General features: G+C 38.8%; 1 protein-coding gene across 2 annotated transcripts in view; it reads right to left on the reverse strand.

Annotated features, from left to right (window-relative positions):
- The window catches only part of LOC127422923 (receptor expression-enhancing protein 3-like), a 75,138-nt gene extending 54,499 nt beyond the window's left edge, over nucleotides 1-20,639 (reverse strand). Inside the window, exons 1-2 of one of the 2 annotated variants that reach the window (XM_051666778.1) lie at nucleotides 15,598-15,673; nucleotides 15,167-15,221 (exon numbers count right to left, since the gene is read on the reverse strand). In XM_051666778.1, the coding sequence (XP_051522738.1) occupies nucleotides 15,167-15,221; nucleotides 15,598-15,658 (116 nt within the window). In that variant the 5' untranslated portion in view covers nucleotides 15,659-15,673. Of the gene's footprint in view, nucleotides 1-15,166; nucleotides 15,222-15,597; nucleotides 15,674-20,303 lie in introns of those variants that run through there. The other variant, XM_051666779.1, reaches the window with a different exon arrangement.

Here is a 20,639-nt window from a genome sequence, read left to right on the forward strand (position 1 = left end):
ATGTTTGCGTTTCACTGCTTCCAGCTGCTCATTCAAAGAAATAGGGGATATAAAATGTGCACTCCTACAATAACCTACAACATATTACAATATAAACAATTAAAAGCAAACATTGTCATATTTCATCAACACTACATCATCAACAGTTGATCTTTAGTGATAGTTTGTCATAAATTTCCAATATGGCTTAATGATTGTGAACTGCTCTGCAACAGCTGGAAACACTCACAAGCCCCCGCGTGCTTGGAGAAAATACAACAGTGCCGCATTTTCACTTTGAAGGACGCAGCGTATGCATTTATTTAATTAAAACATATTCTTTTGAAATTTGATAATCACATTAGGTCATATCACGATTCCTGTCTTTCTTTAATAAAAATTAAGACTTCTGTTGTCTAGTTTAAGACAGGGGTCAGCAACCTTTTTGACATGGAGTGCCATTTTTTATTTTCCTGGTCAATGGTTTCCGCATGTATGCGAGTGATTTTCCGAAGTTTGAGTCCACTTGTGAAAATGTCTCTATTTTGCATTTTTCTAGTTTAATCATTTATTTTTCATTACAAATGATATTATCAGCATATAGGTGAAAATTTTTTGCAAAACCCAATGATTATGATACAATCATGATCCTGCATGTGAATTTTCATAGGGCAAATTGTGAAATTGTTTTTATATTTTGTCATACATTTTTCAAAATCAAGCAGAGGGGGTAATCACTAGCACGCAAGCAACAGCAAGAGAAGAGCAGACTATTTTATTTATATGAAGTTTTTCGCACCTGCATTCCAATCTACATCTTGATGTTATCCTTCCTCATGAACACGCAGCATGTTTTCATCAACTGAATGGAAGGTTAAACACTATTAAAGTGTGACGAGACTCGCGCTGCACGTGCAAGCCATTCGCACATCACATTAACTATTTAGCCCTTTTCGATGAATCGCACCTGCAAAATCCTAAAACTTTATTTCCAGGTTTAATGTATATTTTGAATAGACTCCAATTTTGAACCCCACGATGTGGGTTTATGTTTTCTCTTTTAATCATTTAATGTAATTTTGAGTGTGACTATGGTTTAAGGAGGGTGTACCTGTATGCTGGGTTGGAAATCTCAAGGATTAATAGTGGTGTTTTACTTATTATATCACATGTTGTTCTGAAAGCAAAAAGAAACAAATGAAACGGATTGTAGGCTGTCATCCGCGCAGACTGACCGAAGCAAAGCGTTTACTCGCGCGATAAACTGACAGTCGGCTCTTGATCCACAAATGGCTTGCACGCGCTGCATGAGTCTGTTGGGTATACTGCAGTCTCGTCACATTTTAACTTTTTGTTTAGCCTCCCATTCAGCTCATGAAAACACGCTGTGTGATCATGAAGGATTGCATCAAGACGTAGATTGGAATGCAGGTGCGGAATAAATAAAATAGTCTACTCCTCTCTCGCCGTTGCTGGCACACCAGTGATTACCCCTCTGCGTGCCATTGCTGGCACGCGTGCCATAGGTTGCCGACCCCTGATTTAAGATATTTAAGGCTTTTTATGAACTTAAATTCTCCCCTTTTCTCCCCAATTTGGAATGCCAAATTCCCAATATGCTCTAAGTCCTCGAGGTGGCGTAGTGACTCGCCTCAATCCAGGTGGTGGAGGACGAATCTCAGTTGTCTCCGCATCTGTGATCATCAATCTGCACATCTTATGATGTGGCTTGTTGAGCGTGTTGCCGCGGAGACGTAGCATGTGTGAAGGCTCATGCTATTCTTTGCGGCATCCACGCACAACTCACCACGTGCCCCACCGAGTGCGAGAACCACAATATAGCGACCACGAGGAGGTTAACCCAGCGTGACCTTACCCACCCTAGCAACAGGGCCAATTGGTTGCTGAGGAAGCCTGACTGGAGTAACTCAGCACCCCCTGGATTCAAACTTTTGACTCAGAGTCTTTACTTGCTGAGCAACCCAGGCCCCCCATTTTAAGACTTTAAGGATCTGTGGGAACCTTGCTAGGAGAAAAAGTGATTTTAATTTGTGCGCTGAATGTTTACGGAATGACATTCATACGTCAGATGGTATCAGAGCATTTTTACAAGTACAAGTACATAAATGCAGAATCCCTACTGCTAACTGAGACTTTCGATTAGCAGTGGGACTAGCTAATGAGAGCTGTTCCATGTAAACACCTGCAACCTTACTGAAGACCTACAGACCCTAATTATTAGTAATAGTATTCTTTTATTATTATTATTATTATTATTATTGATATATTAATCATTAGATTATATTTAAACAATATCTCATAAGCAAGAGTGCTGTTGTACTGAATAAAAGTTTTCAATGTATCAGTATTGTGATGCTATGTTGTGCCGTACTGTATTTAAAAATAAAAAAATCCATTGATGATCTGTAAAGAAGCAATTCATTTGATAAAACGTAATGGTATGTTGAATTTATTATTTCAGAATCAGAATGAGCTTTATTGCCAAGTGTGCTCACGTACACAAGGAATTTTGTTTTGGTGATAGGAGAAAAAAGTGCACACAGAACATTACAGTGAGACATAAACAGACGTACAAAAAATAGGACATATAACAAAGAATGGCGTATGTACATGTGCAAGTGGTAATAAATGTGCAAGGTAGGGATATGAACAATTATTGAATTAAATATGAGTGAATTTATACATGTACATGAGATATTTATTTACATTATTGCACTATAGGGAGTCCTGAAGGCATTTTAATTGCTCTTATATATTTAATTTAGCCCTAAAATGTTATGAATTAATTTGATTAGACAGCCTTTAGATGATAAAATTTAATTAAACTGTAAAACACAAAATTCAGAAAAAATAAAACAGAAAACACAGAATTTGGAAAAGAATTACACGTAAATTGGAAAAAAAATTGAACATTCATAGTTTTCTTAGGGTTCACGCTGTACTCCTGTTTTTATTTCAGAAAGCTCCATGTGACAGAATCTGTGTATGTGACAGATCACCAAATGAAGTGAACGACAAATCCGCAAAACACCTTTGGCCAAATTCAAGTTGTTTTGAATCAACTATAGTAAGACCCCAGCTTTAATATACTGTTATGTTATTTAAGACCAATGAGAGTTCACAGCGGACGGGGCTGCCCAATGGACAGAATGTCCTATCATTTGTTATAACGGTTGATAAGACAAAAACAAAAAAAATCATTTCTTCATGCATTTCGCCACCGAATGGGCAGGGAGGAGAATTTATAGTAAGAAAGGACTCAAATATTTATCTGTTTCTCACCCACACCTATCATATCACTTTAGAAGACACATATTTAACCACTAGAGTCGTGTGGAATACTTTTATGCAGCCTTTGTGTGATTTTTGTACCTTCAAAATTTTGGTACCCATTCACTTGCATTGTGAGGACCTACAGAGCTGTAATATTCTTCTAAAAATCTTTGTTTGAGTTCTGCAGAAGAAATTCATGCACATCTGAGATGGCATGAGGGTGAGTAAAAGAAGTATAAGGGTGAACTATTCCTTTAAATAAACAGCAATTGAACTGCACAGTTTGGGCCCTGTTGTTAATTTTTAAAATTAATAGTTTAAAATAAATTTTTAAAATTTGAAATTTCTCTGTATAATTTATGGCATTAGCTGAGAGATCATTTCTTTCATATACAGGCAGTATGGACATTATAAGTGAAATATACCCAAATTAATCAGAATTGAATCAAACTGTATCAAAATCGAATTGTTTGAATCAGTACTGAATCAAATCAGGAAATCTGTATCAATTCACAGCCCTAGCCTCTTGTTAGGACAAGGTGCAAGTCATTTCCTGTCCCAAAGAAACCAAAAATCACAGGACTTAATGACTACAGACCTGTCGCCCTGACGTCTGTGGTCATGAAATCATTTGAGAAACTGGTGTTGGCCCACCTGAAGAACATCACTGGACCCTTTCTAGATTCCCTTCAATTTGCTTATCGAGCAAACAGGTCTGTGGATGATGCAGTCAACATAGGATTGCATTATATCCTGCAACATCTGGACAGACCAGGGACATATGCAAGGATCCTTTTTGTGGACCTCAGTTCGGCTTTCAACACCATCATCCCAGCTATACTCCAGAATAAATTACACCAACTCTCTGGTCCCATGTCTATCTGTCAGTGGATTACCAGCTTTCTGATGGACAGGCAGCAGCTTGTGAGACAGGGAAACTCACTTCTAGCACCTGTACAATCAGCACTGGTGCCCCCCAAGGATGTGTGATCTCCCCACTACTCTTCTCCCTCTACACCAATGACTGCATCACCAAGGACCCCTCTGTCAAGCTCCTGAAGTTTGCAGACGACACCACTGCCTCATCCGAGATGACGATGAGACTGCATACAGAAGGGAGGTTGAACAGCTGGCTGTCTGGTGCAGTCAAAACAACCTTGAGCTGAACACACTCAAAACGGTGGAGATCATTGTGGACTTCAGGAGAAACACCCCAACACTGACCTCCCTCACCATTCTAAACAGCACTGAGGCAGCAGTGGAGTCATTCAGGTTCCTGGGCACTACCATCTCACAGGACCTGAAGTGGGAGACCCACATTGACTCCATTGTGAAAAAGGCCCAGCAGAGGTTGTACTTCCTTCGCCAGCTGAGGAAATTCAACATGCCACAGGCGCTGCTGATACAGTTTTACTCAGCAGTCATTGAGTCTCTCCTCAGCACTTCAATAACTGTCTGGTTTGGTTCAGCTACGAAATCAGACTACAAAGGACAGTTCGGACTGCTGAGAGGATTATTGGTTGCCCCCTACCCCCCCTTCAAGAACTATACACTTCCAGAGTGAGGAAAAAGGCTGGAAAGATCACTCTGGACCTCACTCACCCTGCCCACTACCTTGAACTTTTGCCTTCTGGCCGACTCTTCAGAGCTTTGAGCACCAGAACCGTCAAGCACAAGAACAGTTTTTTCCCTCAGGCTATCCATCTCATGAACAGTTAAATTGCCCCACTGAGCAATAACTATGTGCAATACACAGTTTAGTTTGTCTTATATTTATCCAACACATCCAACCTCTTCTGCCATTTCATTCCTCTGAAAAAACAAAAACAAAAAAAACATTTGCCCTGACATAACAGATTTGTATTTTCTCTGCACATAAAAATTTGTATTAGATTTGCACTACCCATGTGTATGTGTGTATGTATGTGTCTGTCTGTACGTATGTGTATAATTAGTTATTAATTCTAAATTATAAACTATGTCTTGCTGCTGTTTTTGTATTGTTTTTGTCTTGTTGTACACTGGAAGATCCTGTCACCAAGACAAATTCCTTGTATGTGTAAGCATACTTGGCAATAAAGCTGATTCTGATTTGAGATATTCATGTCAGTAGCACATACAGTACAGATGACACCGTTTAATACTTCAGGTCAGAGGTTTATTCAAATCCCTCACCCGGGAGGAGCCACGTGACGCCATGTGAAGGGCAGATGTGTGAGAGACAGCTCTGCGCACTTTGCTAATTTTTTTTATTATTTTCATGATATAATCCGGTGAAATTCGATACAGTTACACATTTACTGTTTGAGGTAAACATGGCAAAGAAGTCAAAATCCTCAGGCTCTGGAGACATTAAAAGACACTTACAGGTTCAAGATGAAAGCCCAGACAGGCCTGTGGACCGGGGACTCGATTTGGATGGCGCGGCGGGAGAAGGAATCCAGCGTCAACTGTCCAACATGTCGGTGAAGTTGACGAAGGTACTTGCAGAATCTCGCTGTAATACGTCGATCGATTACGGCGATGGAAAAAAAAATTCTCTGAGCTAGTCATAAGAGTGACAGATGTTGAAAAACTAATCGATTATTTGGAGGCATCAGAGAGGGAATTAGCCGCTAATCCACCCGCGACCAAAGTTGATTTGGAACGTGTTCTTGAAAAGCTTGAAGATCTTGAGAATAGAAGTGCAGGAATAACATTCGAATTGTTGGAATTCCTGAGCATGAGGAGGGCAGAGATATGGTGAAATTCCTAGACAAGCTTTTCCCGAGTCTGCTCGACATAACAGGCCACAAGCTAGAAATTGAGTGAGCTCACAGAGACCCAGCTCACAGATCTGCTGAGGGAGAAAGCCCCCAATTGATTCTGGGCAAATTTTTTAGATCATCCAATAAAGATCTCGTGTTGCACCAGGCGAGGAGCAAAGGAAAGCTTTCTTGGCAGAATTACAATATTTTCTTGTTCCCGGACTTTGCGAACTCGACAAGAGAGAAAAGCAATCGGTTTAAGGAATGCAAGAAACTCTTACATCAGCGGAAGATTGCTCTGATGTTTCCGGCCAGACTGAGAATAAACACAAAGGATGGCAGCAAAGTATTTACATGTCCCAATCAGGCAATGTCTTTTATTGAAACAATGGGTGAGCAACCATTGGGTGTTTTTCTTGTGAGTGGATTGACTCACTGTACATACTCTGGCTTTCGGAGGAAGCTGGGCACCATTTTTTTTCTTTTTGCGTTGGCTCCACCGAGTGGTTGGAGTTTGTTTTGTTTTGTGGATTAACACTTTTCCTTAAAGAAACTTTTGCATTGACGGAAGATCACTTTTACAATGAAATTCCCAGGCAGATTGAGAATAGACACTACGGATGACTGCAAAATATCTACATAACCACACAAAGGATGTCTTTTATAAAGTTGGCGGACTATATAAATCATGGGATATACTTTTATGCGGCCTCCGAGAAAATTGACTCTTGACCATCCGAGGAACCGGGATGCGTGTTTCGTTTCCTTTGTGCTGGTCCCGCCTAGCGGTTGGAGCTTGTTTTGTTAAATAACACTACTTCGGGACAGTTATGGATGAATCTGTCAGTTCCTTGTGCTTATGCCTCCTGTTGGCTGGAGTATGATTTGTGGAGTATTTTCGTGGGACATTGGAATGATTATGTCATCTGCTGCACTCATCAGCTGGCTCACTTTAGATTTTTTTGTCTGACCGAGGAAACTGAACGGCTTTATATCGGCTGGAATTTGTTTTGTGAAGGAACACATCTTCGAGACAGTTCTGTGAATGAGTCTACACGTTCTTTGTGTTTATTCTGCCTATTGGCTGGGGTTTGTTTTACAAAATATCTGATGTTATGTAATTTTGCCTTACAAATTTGTGAGGCAAAATTGAGCAATCCGATGGCAAAATTGTCGCAGGGGCTCTCGTAGGCGTACATGGACTCTTTGAGTTTAAAGGGATTGACGCCGGTTGGCGCTGTTGTGCTCGGGGTTAATGTGCACATTTTTCTTTTTTCTGTTTATTTTGTTCAGGGGGAAGTTCGGGGTTTTATTGTTGCATTAATGTTGAAATGTGGTCTTCATAATTTTGTCTTTGGCACACAATTTCTTTTTCTATTATATCAAAATGTCAAATGTTAATATGAGTGTACTATCTCTCTCCACATGGAACATGAATGGGTTGGGGCACCCCATAAAAAGTTATTTCTTTTATTAAACGTAAGAAATATGATATAGTGTTTCTTCAAGCTGAAAAATTTGGAAAGATATGGGGTGGACATGTTTTCTTTAGTGTTGACTCAAGTAAGAGCAAAGGAGTCATTATATTGGTAAATAAATATTTACAATTCAAATGTCTCAAACAGTTTAATGATAAATTAGGAAGAGTCATTATTGTTTTAGCAGAAATTCAGGGGCAAAGTCTGATTTTGGCTAATATTTACGCACCTAACGCTGATGATCAGGGATTTTTTTATAGATCTTGAAGGGATGTTGCAAGCCACTGGCACCCCTCATGATATAATTTTGGGAGGAGACTTTAATCTTTTGATGGACTCAGTCCTTGATCATAGTGAAGCAAAAGTGTGTAAGCCCCCTAGAGCAACATTGACGCTTCACAGGATGTGTACAAATCTTGGTCTTACAGATATTTGGAGACTTTTGAACTCATCTGGTAGAGACTATACATTTTTTTCATCAGTCCACAAGATTTATTCTAGAATAGATTTTTTTTTTTACATCCAAATCCCTCATTTCATCTGTTGTTGATTGCTCAATTGGTAACATTTTAGTCTCGGATCATGCCCTGGTGAGTTTAGAGGTGTTGCCACATATAGAGAAAAAGAAATCATATAATTGGCACCTTAATGTGTCCCTTTTGCAAAATCCTGATTTCCAACAAATGTTAAAGACTGAAATCAATATTGATATGGAGACCAACTGGTCCTCGGTATCATCTGTGGGCGTGGCTTTGTCGGATCATACAGTATGCCTCATTCATCAAAAAATCCAAAGCACGAGAACTCGTGGAGTTGGAAGGAAATATTAAAAGTGCAGAGGCAGAACTGAAGCGCTGTATGTCATCTGATGGCCTCAGAGAATTGACCCGATTGAAATATAGATATAACACTATTTTGTCGCAGAAAGTGGAGTTTTGGTTAATCAGGGCAAGACAGTCACACTTTGAGTCGGGTGACAAAGCAGGGAAGCTTTTGGCTAGATATAAAAAGCAGAGAGAATCTCTTTCTATCATTCCCTCAGTGAAATCTGCTGGTGGTGAATTTTTTACCTCAGCCATTGATATTAACAATGCCTTTAAAGAATTCTATCTTGATCTTTATAGTTCCACGTCTTCGTCTACTGATGAAGATATGAGAAATTTTGTGGAACCATTAGATCTTCCTAAACTGAAGACTGAGCAAAAAAACGCTGTTAATTCTGAGATAAACTTGGAGGAGTTTGACGAGGTAATAAAGTCCCTACCAACAGGAAAGGCTCCAGGGCCAGATGGTTTTGCCACAGAATTTTTTAGATCCTATGCTACAGAGCTGGTTCCACTTTTGTTAGAAGTTTATACGGAATCATTAAAGAATGGAAAGCTTCCTCCAACCATGACACAAGCCCGGATCAGTCTGATTCTTAAAAAGGACAAAGATCCAAGCAAGTGTAAAAGTTACCGTCCAATCTCCCTGATCCAACTAGATGTACAAATTTTGTCAAAAATTTTGGTTAACCAATTAAGTAAGGTTATGACATCTCTAATACATATAGATCAGGTGGGGTTTATTCAGGGCCAAAACTCTTCTGATAATATCAGGTGTCTCATCAATATCATGTGGTCAGTAGCGAATGATCAGTCTCCAGTGGCTGCCATCTCACTTGACGACGAAAAGGCGTTTGATATGGTAGAATGGGATTATCTTTTTAAGATTATGGGAATGTACGGGTTCGGGAGTACATTTACTGGTTGGATTAAGTTACTTTATAAGACACCCTGTAGCAGCGGTACAAACAAATGGATTAATTTCAGATTATTTTACTCTGGATGGGGCACTCGGCAGGGTTGCCCTCTTTCCCCATTATTGTTCTGTCTTGCCCTGGAACCATTAGTTGCCGCGATAAGAAAGGAGGATGATTTTTCCAGGGGTGATTGAGGGAGGTGTGGCGCATAAGCTTCTGCTTTACGCAGATGATATTTTATTATTTGTCTCTGAACCTACTGGATCTATGCCTTACCTCCACAGAATTATTAATTCCTTTCCCAAGTTCTCAGCATACAAAGTCAATTGGTCTAAATCCGAAGCTTTGGCTCTGACAGTGTACTGTCCAGTAACGGCTTTCCAGCCGGGCACCTTCCAGTAGCCCAAACAGGGCATTAAGTATTTGGGGATTTTATTCCTAGTAAATTTGTCTGATTTAGTTAGTGTTAATTTTGACCCCTTGATAAAAAGGTTTGAGCGATGTGGGCAGGTGGGCTTCATTACATTTATCGATGATTGGGAAGGTTAATGTTATTAAAATGAATTGTATTCCAAAATGTAACTACCTGCTACAATCTCTCCCTGTAGATGTCCCCCTCTCTTATTTAAAGCAATTTGATAGCAAAGCACAGTCCTTCATTTGGAATGGTAAACGTCCCAGATTGCATTTTAATAAGTTACATAGGCTGATAGACAAAGGTGGGCTAGGACTACCCAAGATTTTGTTTTATTACTATGCGTTCAGTCTCAGACATTTGGCTCATTGGTCACTTCTACCTGAGAGAGCCCCTCCCTGGTTTGTTATTGAACAGGCAGTTCTTGCCCCTATTTCGCCATTACAAAACATCTCTATCAAACTAATCGGAAAAGTTAAGTTACACCCCGTTATTTCGCATTTACACCCGTCAAGATTGTTTAAATTGGACACTTATTTAAATGTTGCCTCGAGCATATGGCAGAACCCAAGATTGTGTATTGGCAAGTCCCCTTTCTGCTGGCTAGAGTTTATTGTGAGGGGGGTTGCTACACTCGGTGACCTATATGAAAGTGGAGTGTTGAGATCGTTTGAAAACTTGGTCCAACATTTTGGGATCCCCAGACCTCAGTTTTATAGGTATTTACAACTGTGCCACCTGATTTGTACTATTTTTGGGAGTAGCACACACCCCCCTAAGGAGGCAGATGCTTTGGGAAAGGTGATTGCGGCTTTTGGAAAAGGTCATGAGGCATCAGTGTATTACTCCCTGTTAATTCAGAGTCTGGGGGACGGAGCCTTAACTTCTCTCAAGAGAGTTTGGGAGAAAGATTTCAACTTGGCATTGGAGGAAGGAGTGTGGGCTAAGATTCTTAAAAACGTTAAGTCTGCATCTAGAGATGCAAGGGTGCGTCTTATACAATTCAAAATTTTGCATAGATTTTGGTCGAAGGTTCAGAATTTTGTGTGCGACGTGGTTGGCACTCGGGTTTCGTTTTGCCCCAGACTTTGTGTTCTGGGCGATGGGGCGGTCATCGATGTGGGGGATGGCCATATAGAGAACTGGGTTCTGACCTGTGTGATGATCGCCAGGCAGGTTATTTTGAGGGGTTGGAGGTCAGCTAGTGCGCCCCATATCCAAAGTGGTGCATGGAGGTGGGGAGGGTGGCAGCTTATGAGGAGGTGTCATCGGAAAGACGGGGTGGCTTGGATATGTTTATACAGAAATGAGGCAGGTATTTGGAGTTTTTGGAGGGCTCTTGGGTGGGGTGTGGAGAGTAATATAGTTAGTATGATTATTATGTGTGTGTATTTATTTATGTATATGTATATGTATATATGTTTTGCATTTCATTGTTATTGTATGATTTAATAAAAAAAAAATAATTACAAAAATAAAGCATTTATATTGAAGTAAAAAAAAAAGAAAAAAAAATCCCTCACCCGAAGAAGAGGCAATAATAATAGCAACATTTGCATTAGCAATCACACACAAATAGGAAAAGGCCAGCGAGGAAACACTTTACTGCACAAGTATTTGAATATTTGTGTAATGGATGTGCTCTACACACGTTTACAAACTTCTGCTGCATGGTCCTCATCCAAGGATCCACCTTGGCAGCGGTTTATTTTCCTGTTGCCATAGAAACAGCAGAGGCACCAGGCTGTAACAATGGTGTTCGGCTCCACACATCTCTCATACCCCCCCACCTCCCTGAAGCACTGTGATTTAAAGATCTGTTCCTTGCATTCACATGGTCTAATCACTAGTATTTTGCATTCATTGACTGATTGTTTTAATCAGTGTCAAATGAGGAAATTCACTTTCACCTACTACATTGCTCAGCATTTTACGAGGAGCCACAGACTGACTGTAGTCACTGGACAAAAGGGTTTTCCCACAATGAAACCTTTTCACAAACTGTGATGTGTTTCGATGATGCAAAAATCTAGCAAACTTTTTTTTTATTATTTAATGTAAATTTATAACATTATTCATTGTGTTGTATTACCCAGGCATTCATTAAAAAATAAAATGTCACCACTGCTGCAATGGGGTTTCAAATTCAGCTGCTAATGGAGAGACAGTTAATTTGTCATCTTTCTCTCTTCTGACTGACGTATTTTAGAAAGTCGTGAACACGTAATAGTGCTTTTTTTATCAGTACTACGTGGAACAGGATTTTAAACCAATGATATTTTATTGTGGGTGGGGCTACCCAGCATAAAGCAACAGAAACAGAAATCAAGCGACCAACAAAACATGCTGTCGCTTGTGGCTGATTATTTAAACTCAAATTTACATGCTAGAGATTGCTTTATCGCTTTATTGCATCGCGTAAGGATGCCACGCACTATCCAACCAGGCACAAGCACAAGAGATTTTCACATCTAGGCTTACATCGAAAAACTCTTTTACATTATGTATATTTATATATTTGTAGCTTGACAGCAACAACCATGAATAACACACAGTTTCGGTTTTGGATCGGGCTCATGGGACTGATATCCGATCCAGTTAACAACGTCAGTATCGGAGACGATTCCGATCCAGGTACAGGGTCGGTGCATCCCTAAATACTTGTAATATTTTGATTCTTATTGAATTATACTGTTTTGGTATTATGGATGGGCACGAGTACTCAGAAGTGACAGCAATGATCGATCACGAAAACAATGATTGAAAATGTTCATGCGTGACGTGACTTTTCACTAAATTCAAAATTCAGTGCTAACTATACACAAACGTGTATATCTCTTATTTCTAAGAGATAGATTGTCATGATTTTCAGCGGTACCTTGTGGTTTGAATCTTCACAGCAAAAACTCAAACACAATGCACAGTGACTTTCTGTCCAGGGCAGAGACAGCACTCAACACTCTGGAGAAGCACACACACCAGGCGAGTTCTTCATTTCAAACTGCTAGAGAGAGCATAGCTGAATGGAACAGAACGCAGGGTCTTCAAAACTATTTTCAACGCAGTGGTTTTGGCGTCTCCAGTTAAGCCAACATTATGTTTGTTTGTTTTTTAAATATGAAAATACACAATTCAGCCAGCCATGATGAAAACAGTTGTGCGCACTTATTTAGATAAATGTAGTAACCTGAAGAGCAGAGAGATGCAAGAAACTCGGAAGCTTATCATACTGCACCAGTATGTGTGTATGTGCATTAAATCTCTGAAAATCGATCACATTCACCACTTGTTTTTCTGAATAATAACATGTGAAATTATAAAAATGTGATAACCTTTATGTAGACTTAGCGTTTATATATGTGCATTACCCTAATGCCTTCAGTACTGATTTCTATAGAAGTTCCAGGTGAGTCCAAAAGTTTTAGATGTCATTTTTAAATCTTTTTCCATTTTTTTTTTAATGCATATTGTTCATTTCATTTTTATTTATTCTTTTTTTCAAAAAGAAAAGCATTATTTTGAATCCTTTCTTGGTAACATTTTGTTTTTTGTTGTTTAGTACTTGTTATTTTAACCTTTAACATTTTAATTAACAAGTAATTGATTACTTGCTTTTTGTGGGTTAGAGTACTCAACTACAAAATTACTCAAAAATGCCCATCCCTAGTTAGGACACGGTGTTAGTCATGATTTGTATACAAAGACAGAACCTGTTGATAAGGAGTCCACATACATGAAATTTGTGAGTTTAAAACAAATGACTTAAGATTAAAACAAAAATTAAATGAACTGTCTTTCAACTAAATTACTAGCCTAATGCCAGTGCGGTATTAGCCTAGGCCTTCTCGCATCCAGACTTATCACAGACATACAAACAGCCCTGCCGATTGTTAGATATCACGGTTGTGTAGGTTACTGCTGACTCATTCTCCACTCTGTTTATATGGAAATCAAATACACTTCCAAGAACAGACTTCAGAAACATATCTAGCTCTATGAACAATGAAATATGCAAGAGGAAAAACAATACAACCAGTCATCCTCTTTTTACCAGTATGTCAAAAGCTGTTGAGAGTGTATTAGCCAAAGCTATTTCATATTTCCAAAGCACAAATGTGGATCTGGGCTAAAGTCTCTTCAGATAGCAGGTATGTTAATGATACCGGGCGGTATAAACTAATATATTAAATAACCATGAGGTAACGGCTATTTTTGGACAGTCCAGTAAAATAAATACTTAACAAGTGAACAATGCACCATCTCAATTGCTTTTGTTTTGTTTATTTATTTATCTTTGGAACTCGATGGATGCAAACCAAAAGATAAGATTATTCATAGAATAACAAATGAATGATACAGTGTCTGGCATCAGTGGAAAGACAATTAAGCTAAAAACAAATAACTCAAAACACTAAAACTATAATAAAATGATAGATCTAACTCTAAATTCTAAATTCAAATTTGATGTGCAACAGTTGAAGCCATTGTGAAACAGCAGACAAACGCATTCATTTAGCCGCACATGCATACATTCTTAAATTCTACATTAAAGGTGATGTAAGCAATTTCAGACGTTCTATTTCCACGAGACTGAGCCGTTGGATCAGCCACGCCCCTCTTTCCAAATCCCCGAATTCCAAAGATACCAAAATGAGCTTTATTGAGAGCAGAAACGGTGGTTAAAAACAACAGTTGTAAAATAGCACCCTCATCTGACAACTGTAATGAACAACATGGCATAAAAAAGCATTTTGCCTCAATAATTCGCTGCAACTACAAAACTATGAGAAAGCGCAAAATGATTGACAGGCAGAAAGCGTCATTGTCCGCAGACACAATTTTGTTTGCTTTTAACAGAGTCTAGAGCTGTCACAGAGACGGGACATATCTCACAACACTTGTTTCATTCATTTCTTTCAGGGATTAGCACAAATTTCTGCATACCTTTCCAAGAAAAAAAATTGCATCAAGTTGCGACATTGCTCAGCAACCTAAACAACTAAACTCTGCTTCATGTTACACCCCTTAATAATAGATTCTACCTCGTCTTGACTTGTTTGGGACACATTTTGCCCTGCAGTGTACTTACTATCCAAGTCAACAAATGTGTCAGTGAAGAGCATGCTTAAGATGAAATATGAGACAACTGATTTGTGAAGAAAACAAAGAGCATTCAAGGTAAATATCACTTCAGACATTTTTGCATTGGCTCAAGTGTATTTACTTTCCCATGGAAGCGTGTTGCGCCAGCAGCGTGGAAGACCCGGGTTGACGAGTATGATTCGGAGGTTGCATTTTTCCCTCTAACATTACATTTTTTTCCTCCACTGACGGTTAGGTTTAGGGGGTATGTTTATAAAAACATGCATTCCTCTTCACTGTATTAAAGCCGGTACAGCTGAAAACAACTCGCTTCACAACTCGCTTTTGGCACCCATCCGTGGATATTTCATCCAGAAAATGGAGATCACACGAGCCCATATAATAATAGACATATAAAAACAACACTTACCGCAGTGGCCACTGGGGGCAGATTTTAGAGTTTCGGTAAGCCATATCATCCAGCCCTACCAGTGTATAATAAAACCATAAAGTACAATCAACTTGTTGGTTTAGCAATCACTTAGCTTGAAGGCTTTGATTCTTCTCACTATCTGGCTGTGGTCTCTCCTTTCCACAACAGAACCTGCACAGACCCTATGCAAAACTAATAAATGTGCTGCACATCAACCTTTCATTGTTTTCACAACAAGGAGTTGGTCTTCCTCCAGTGGGCCCCTGAAGGAAAAGGGACCTGCATCAAGTAGTCTAGAAAGTATTTTCGTGAAGCAGGATATCGCTTTAGGGTGTGCAGCTGAAAAAATAAAACCTACAGATGGGCCTAGACACCCTGTTTAGGTCAACTTTGAGTTTCCTGCTAAGACACGGCTAGGCAACTCTTACTCTGATGACTGCGTGGACTGGGTATTGCTTGGAGCCAAACACTGAGTCTCCTAAACCACATCTGGTTCAGCTCTCTGGACTGGAATCTATTTTCCTTTAAAATCACAAAAATAAAGCCTGTCAGGGTGTTTAGATATTCAGCTTTTCAATGGTTTGATATTCCATCAGATTTTGCAAAGACAATTTACTAGATGTGGAAGTTACAATTAATTCCACTAGGCTGTCCACTAATTTCATCGGACATGTGGGGTTCCCAAAGGGCTTATATCTTGTATAACAGCAATGGGAATTTTTAGCCTATTGTTTGTAACACTGCTTTATTCTGCTTCTGATTCTTTTGGAATCTTGGCCGTTACCAGCTATGAGTGACCTCAGTAAAGTTTTCATATTCAAAAATGAAAATTGAAACTATAATGGACCAACACACAACTGCAATTTTTAATTGCCTTAGTTCAGTTCATTTCTGACAAGTTTACTATATACTGCAGCACGCTGAATCTTTAATTCAATATTTATTCAAAAGTTTTAATATCATTCATTAATTATTGTCCAGAGGTCCAGACCACTGCCAAAGCATTACATACACGGCGCTGTCACTTGGCACCTGTTCCATTTGTCAGTGCTAGTCAGGATGAACCAGTAACTGTTGTTTATTATTAATGGATGGATGAGGAGTTTAAGAAATTATTGTATAGATACTGCTGCGGCGGGGTTTCTATCCAAAGTAACAAATCATTGCAATTATCCGTTTTGATTAAAAATAACTATCCAGTGTAAAAATATCTCCAATTAGATATAAAAACATCCTGAGATATGAATACAGATTATTGGAAGATTCGGTTTTCTATGCCGTCAAGCGCCCCCTGGAGGAAGAAAGTTTTGTGTCTCAGGAAACAGTTTTGCAAATTCGGTTCATTCCTCACACACAGCTTTTATATGACTTTAGAAAACATGAAAAATAGCACATGAGTCACTGAAGGAAAAACACTTATATCATCTAGAAGAAAACTATAGATCTAAGGAGTCTTAATCAGGCCATGATTATCATCATGAGATTATCTGAAATGTTCATAAACAGTAGCACACTACACTAGTCCACCATCTGTAGTACAGAATACACAGTGTGAAATATGTCAAATATATGAACACTGGCCATGATGTAGGCCACAATTTTAATTTCAAATCAAAGAAACTCATTTTCTTTGTGTGGAACCAAAGAATCTACAATTGAATAACGTTTTTTATTTGTATTTTTTTCAGTGTAGAAAGCCTTGGCCCCAGCTGTGTAGACAGAGATAGGCCAATAGTTTATTTTATCTTAGTAAAATTACTTGGAGTGAAATATTAGTTAAGCTGAAGCAAGCAAATAAACATACTATATTATGCAATCAGAAAGAAAAGCCCTGAGGTTTACAGTTAAGCAATAGAGAGGAATTCATATGCACAAATACAGAGATCCTAATTGGAATTTTTTTTTTACAAACCTATTGTGTACCACAGTTCTCAGATGCCAGACTAGTTTACAAACTAAAGGTTAACGAAATAAGTGAAACAGGGGAAAACAACAGCTATTTCTGCATTGTCTCCACATTGTTATCATGAATCTGCTCAGCATAATATCATACTGCCAAATTCATTGTAAAGACTAAGGAATGTTTGTGATGCAGAGAAACCAGGGTTTCAGGCCGGGTTCGGATCAGATTTTCCAAGTATGACTTTGGGTTGTGTTTGTAATGAATGAAAAAATAAACAGGCCTAACAAACTTGTTCAGCGCACACGCTCTCACTCACAGACATGCACGAGTTAGGGGCTGCTCACACCAAATGTGTTTTGCACACGTCTGCTCTGTTTTTCAATTGTTTTCCTATGTAAACGCATGCTCGATGGAGGTCTTTGACTGTTGCAACGCGTCTCGCTGTTTGTTTAACTTCTGGCGCAGGACCGCAACATTTTTAGACATCTTGTCAAGAAAGAAGTTAAAGTTTCAAAAACGCATGTAGAGACACCTGAGTTCCGTTTCATTCGTTGCACTGCATCTAGCTTGTTTTTAGTGCTGGTGTCACAAAGATATGATGTTCTGAAGGAGTTTGCCTGTCTGCAAAGAGGACTTAACGTGACTGTTACATTGTTACACATGATTCCAGATTGTTCTGCACTAAGCACAGTTTTGGTGCTTGATAAACGGTAAGCCAATGTTTTTTCTATTCTACTCTGGTAGCCTATTGCAACCATACTTGCTTGGAGAAGAAATTTAAAGAGAGTGAGAAATTTCAGGTTCTGGCTTAAAATCTGGCGGTACCATTTAGGTCGGGTAGGGCCTAGTCACACGGTCTCTGGTATGGTTAAGGTTTGGGCTTCATTTTAAGGCCCATGCAGACCTCTATTTTGATGTCTAGTACTACTTGACAACTCTGTGCTTTAAAATTCAAATATAGAGAAGGCAAATCAGGCAAACAAAACACAGCTACGGAAGCTTCCGTGAAGCAGATAAGCCAAAAAGCAAGAACCTCAAAGCATAATTTCAGACATTAACAATGTGGTCTCAATTTCTCTCTTTATCCTGCCATACTCAGAGTTATTGTCCTATATTTTAACCAGTGTTGGGTGTAATGCATTACTAAGTAATTAATTACGGTAATTAAATTACTTCTTCATTGAAAAAAGTAAAGGGATTACTCTTAATTTCTCAGTAATTTAATTACAGTTACTTCTGATCTAATTGCATTAAATACTGTATAGACTATAGAACAATTCTATATAAAACAATAGTGAATTTAAAATAGAAATGTAACATCTAAATGTTCAGATGTTTTCTAATTCTAATTTGCAGCCCCCTTAAATTCTTTGGCCAATTCATGAATAATTGATTTGAATTTATATGATTTATTTGAAAGAATTAAAAGAACAGTTTAATGTCTATCCTTGTATTTTTCATCTGGCAAGGTTGATCAGGGTTTTATAAAGTAATTATTAATAATTAATACAATTACTTTTCAAAAAGAGTAATTAGTACAGTAATCTAATTACACTGTAGAAGATGTAATTAGTAGCTAGTAATTAATTACTTTTTTAGGGTAACTTACCCAACACTGATTTTAACCTTTACAACATATATGCTGATGAATTATAGCCTTAAACTAGCAAGGTGGATTTTAATAGGTACTTGCTGGTTTCTGTGACTTAGGGTGTGTTCACACTTGGCAGGTTTGGTTCGATTAAAACAAACTCTGGTGCGATTGCTCTGTTAGTGCGGTTCATTTGAGCAAGTGTGAACGCTGCCATCCGAACCTTGGTGCGCACCAAACAAGAGGACCGAGACCGCCTGAACAGTGGGTCTCGGTTCGCTTCCAGACGAACTCTGGTGGGGTTCGACTGATATATGAATGCAACATGGACCAAAGACGTCTAAACGGACCAAAAACAGGAAGTAATTTGCCTAATACTGACCTCAAGCATATCTGGTTCTTCTCATCATAGGAGCTATGTTGCCCATTACAGTTCGGTACAGGCGTCGGAAGCCCCGTCAGCCGTCCTTGCAGCATATTTTCATTTGTGTGTGCAACGGAGGAATTCCTGGCACTGTTTTGACTCCTTTACACATTTTATTAGCTCTTCATTTGTTCCCAGCTGGTAAAAATACCACCAATACAAAATTTTATATATATATAAGTTCTGTCGCAAAAATACGTCATAAAAGCTGTCCAATCAGGTTGTGATTTTTCCTGACGCCTTTGGTTTTATATCTTTAGGTTCGGTGTTAAAAATGCCAGAGTGAACACTAAGCGAACCAGGACTAAATGTATCATTTTCTTTTTTGGTCCAGACCAAGAGAACCGAACTACACGTGTGAACACACCCTTACTGTCTCTTCTTAACTGCTTGGCACTGACTCCTGCACATTCTAAGGGGTCCACGAAGCAAAATACGTCTTGACCACAAAATAAAGCACAATACTACTCTTTCGCTTTACTGTTTGCAAATGAGCATACAAGGGCAGACACATCAATAATACAAAACCTTTCCTACCCATAAAGGCAAATGTGGTCTATTTATATATAAGACATCTAAAAAAAAATTAAAAAAATGGATGAGGTTAGGCAGACAGACATAGACTACTTTTTCGATTCCCTGGGAGGAACTTCAGGTTTTTAAAAACGATTTTCTAAGTCTGTTGAGGCCTGCAGAATGAGATTAAGTGTAAGTTAATAATAAAAGATGTGAAAAGTTCAGAAAGATGAGTCAGAACCCTGTGACAACTCGACCTAACCCGCAGGCCTGAACAACAACCTCTCTACAGGGCGTCAACACAAAAAGACACATCACACCGACATGCTATCTGACTAATCACTACATAATACACAAAAGAAACATACATTAACATACTGCAGTCCAGTGGTTATGGCAAATAATTCCCATAAATAAACAAACACTGGCTTGCTGATGCTAGTACTTACCTTGATTAAAAATTACAAATTCAAATCAAGTTTACAAAATAAATAAATACAGCACTCTGCTTAAATAATCAGAGCAGGTATCGGCTAGAACAGACCATAAATCTAGTTTTACAACCTCCAAATGTGCAATCCTGTTCTTACAGGTACAAACTTGACCAGTATATGGATGCTTAGAAACTAACCAGATAAAATAAAGAACCAATGAAACACAAAAATTTAACAATTTTAATGAAAAAAAGGATTATACTCACACGACGGATCTTGATATGATCCAGGACACCATATTTTCCTCAGCAATGAGTCAAGCGGGGTGAGAGAGGCCACAACCACTGGAGAGAGAGAGAGAGAGAGAGAGAGAGAGAGAGATGCTAGCTAGGCTAACCTGACTTCAACTTCAAACGAGGACAAACATTAACGCCCTCCTAAAAGCCTGCGGTCGCTCATTACTCTGTATTACACACAGACATCTCGTCTACCGCGTATAAAACTAACTATGGCATTAACATGAGTTAAATTATCGCATTTTTGTTGTGCCCATGATTTTCGAGCCCCCGACCAAGCCGACGCCGTTACTGTAAAAGGTGCTC

Source organism: Myxocyprinus asiaticus, chromosome 32, assembly GCF_019703515.2.
Source record: "Myxocyprinus asiaticus isolate MX2 ecotype Aquarium Trade chromosome 32, UBuf_Myxa_2, whole genome shotgun sequence".
Classification (NCBI taxonomy): domain Eukaryota; kingdom Metazoa; phylum Chordata; class Actinopteri; order Cypriniformes; family Catostomidae; genus Myxocyprinus; species Myxocyprinus asiaticus.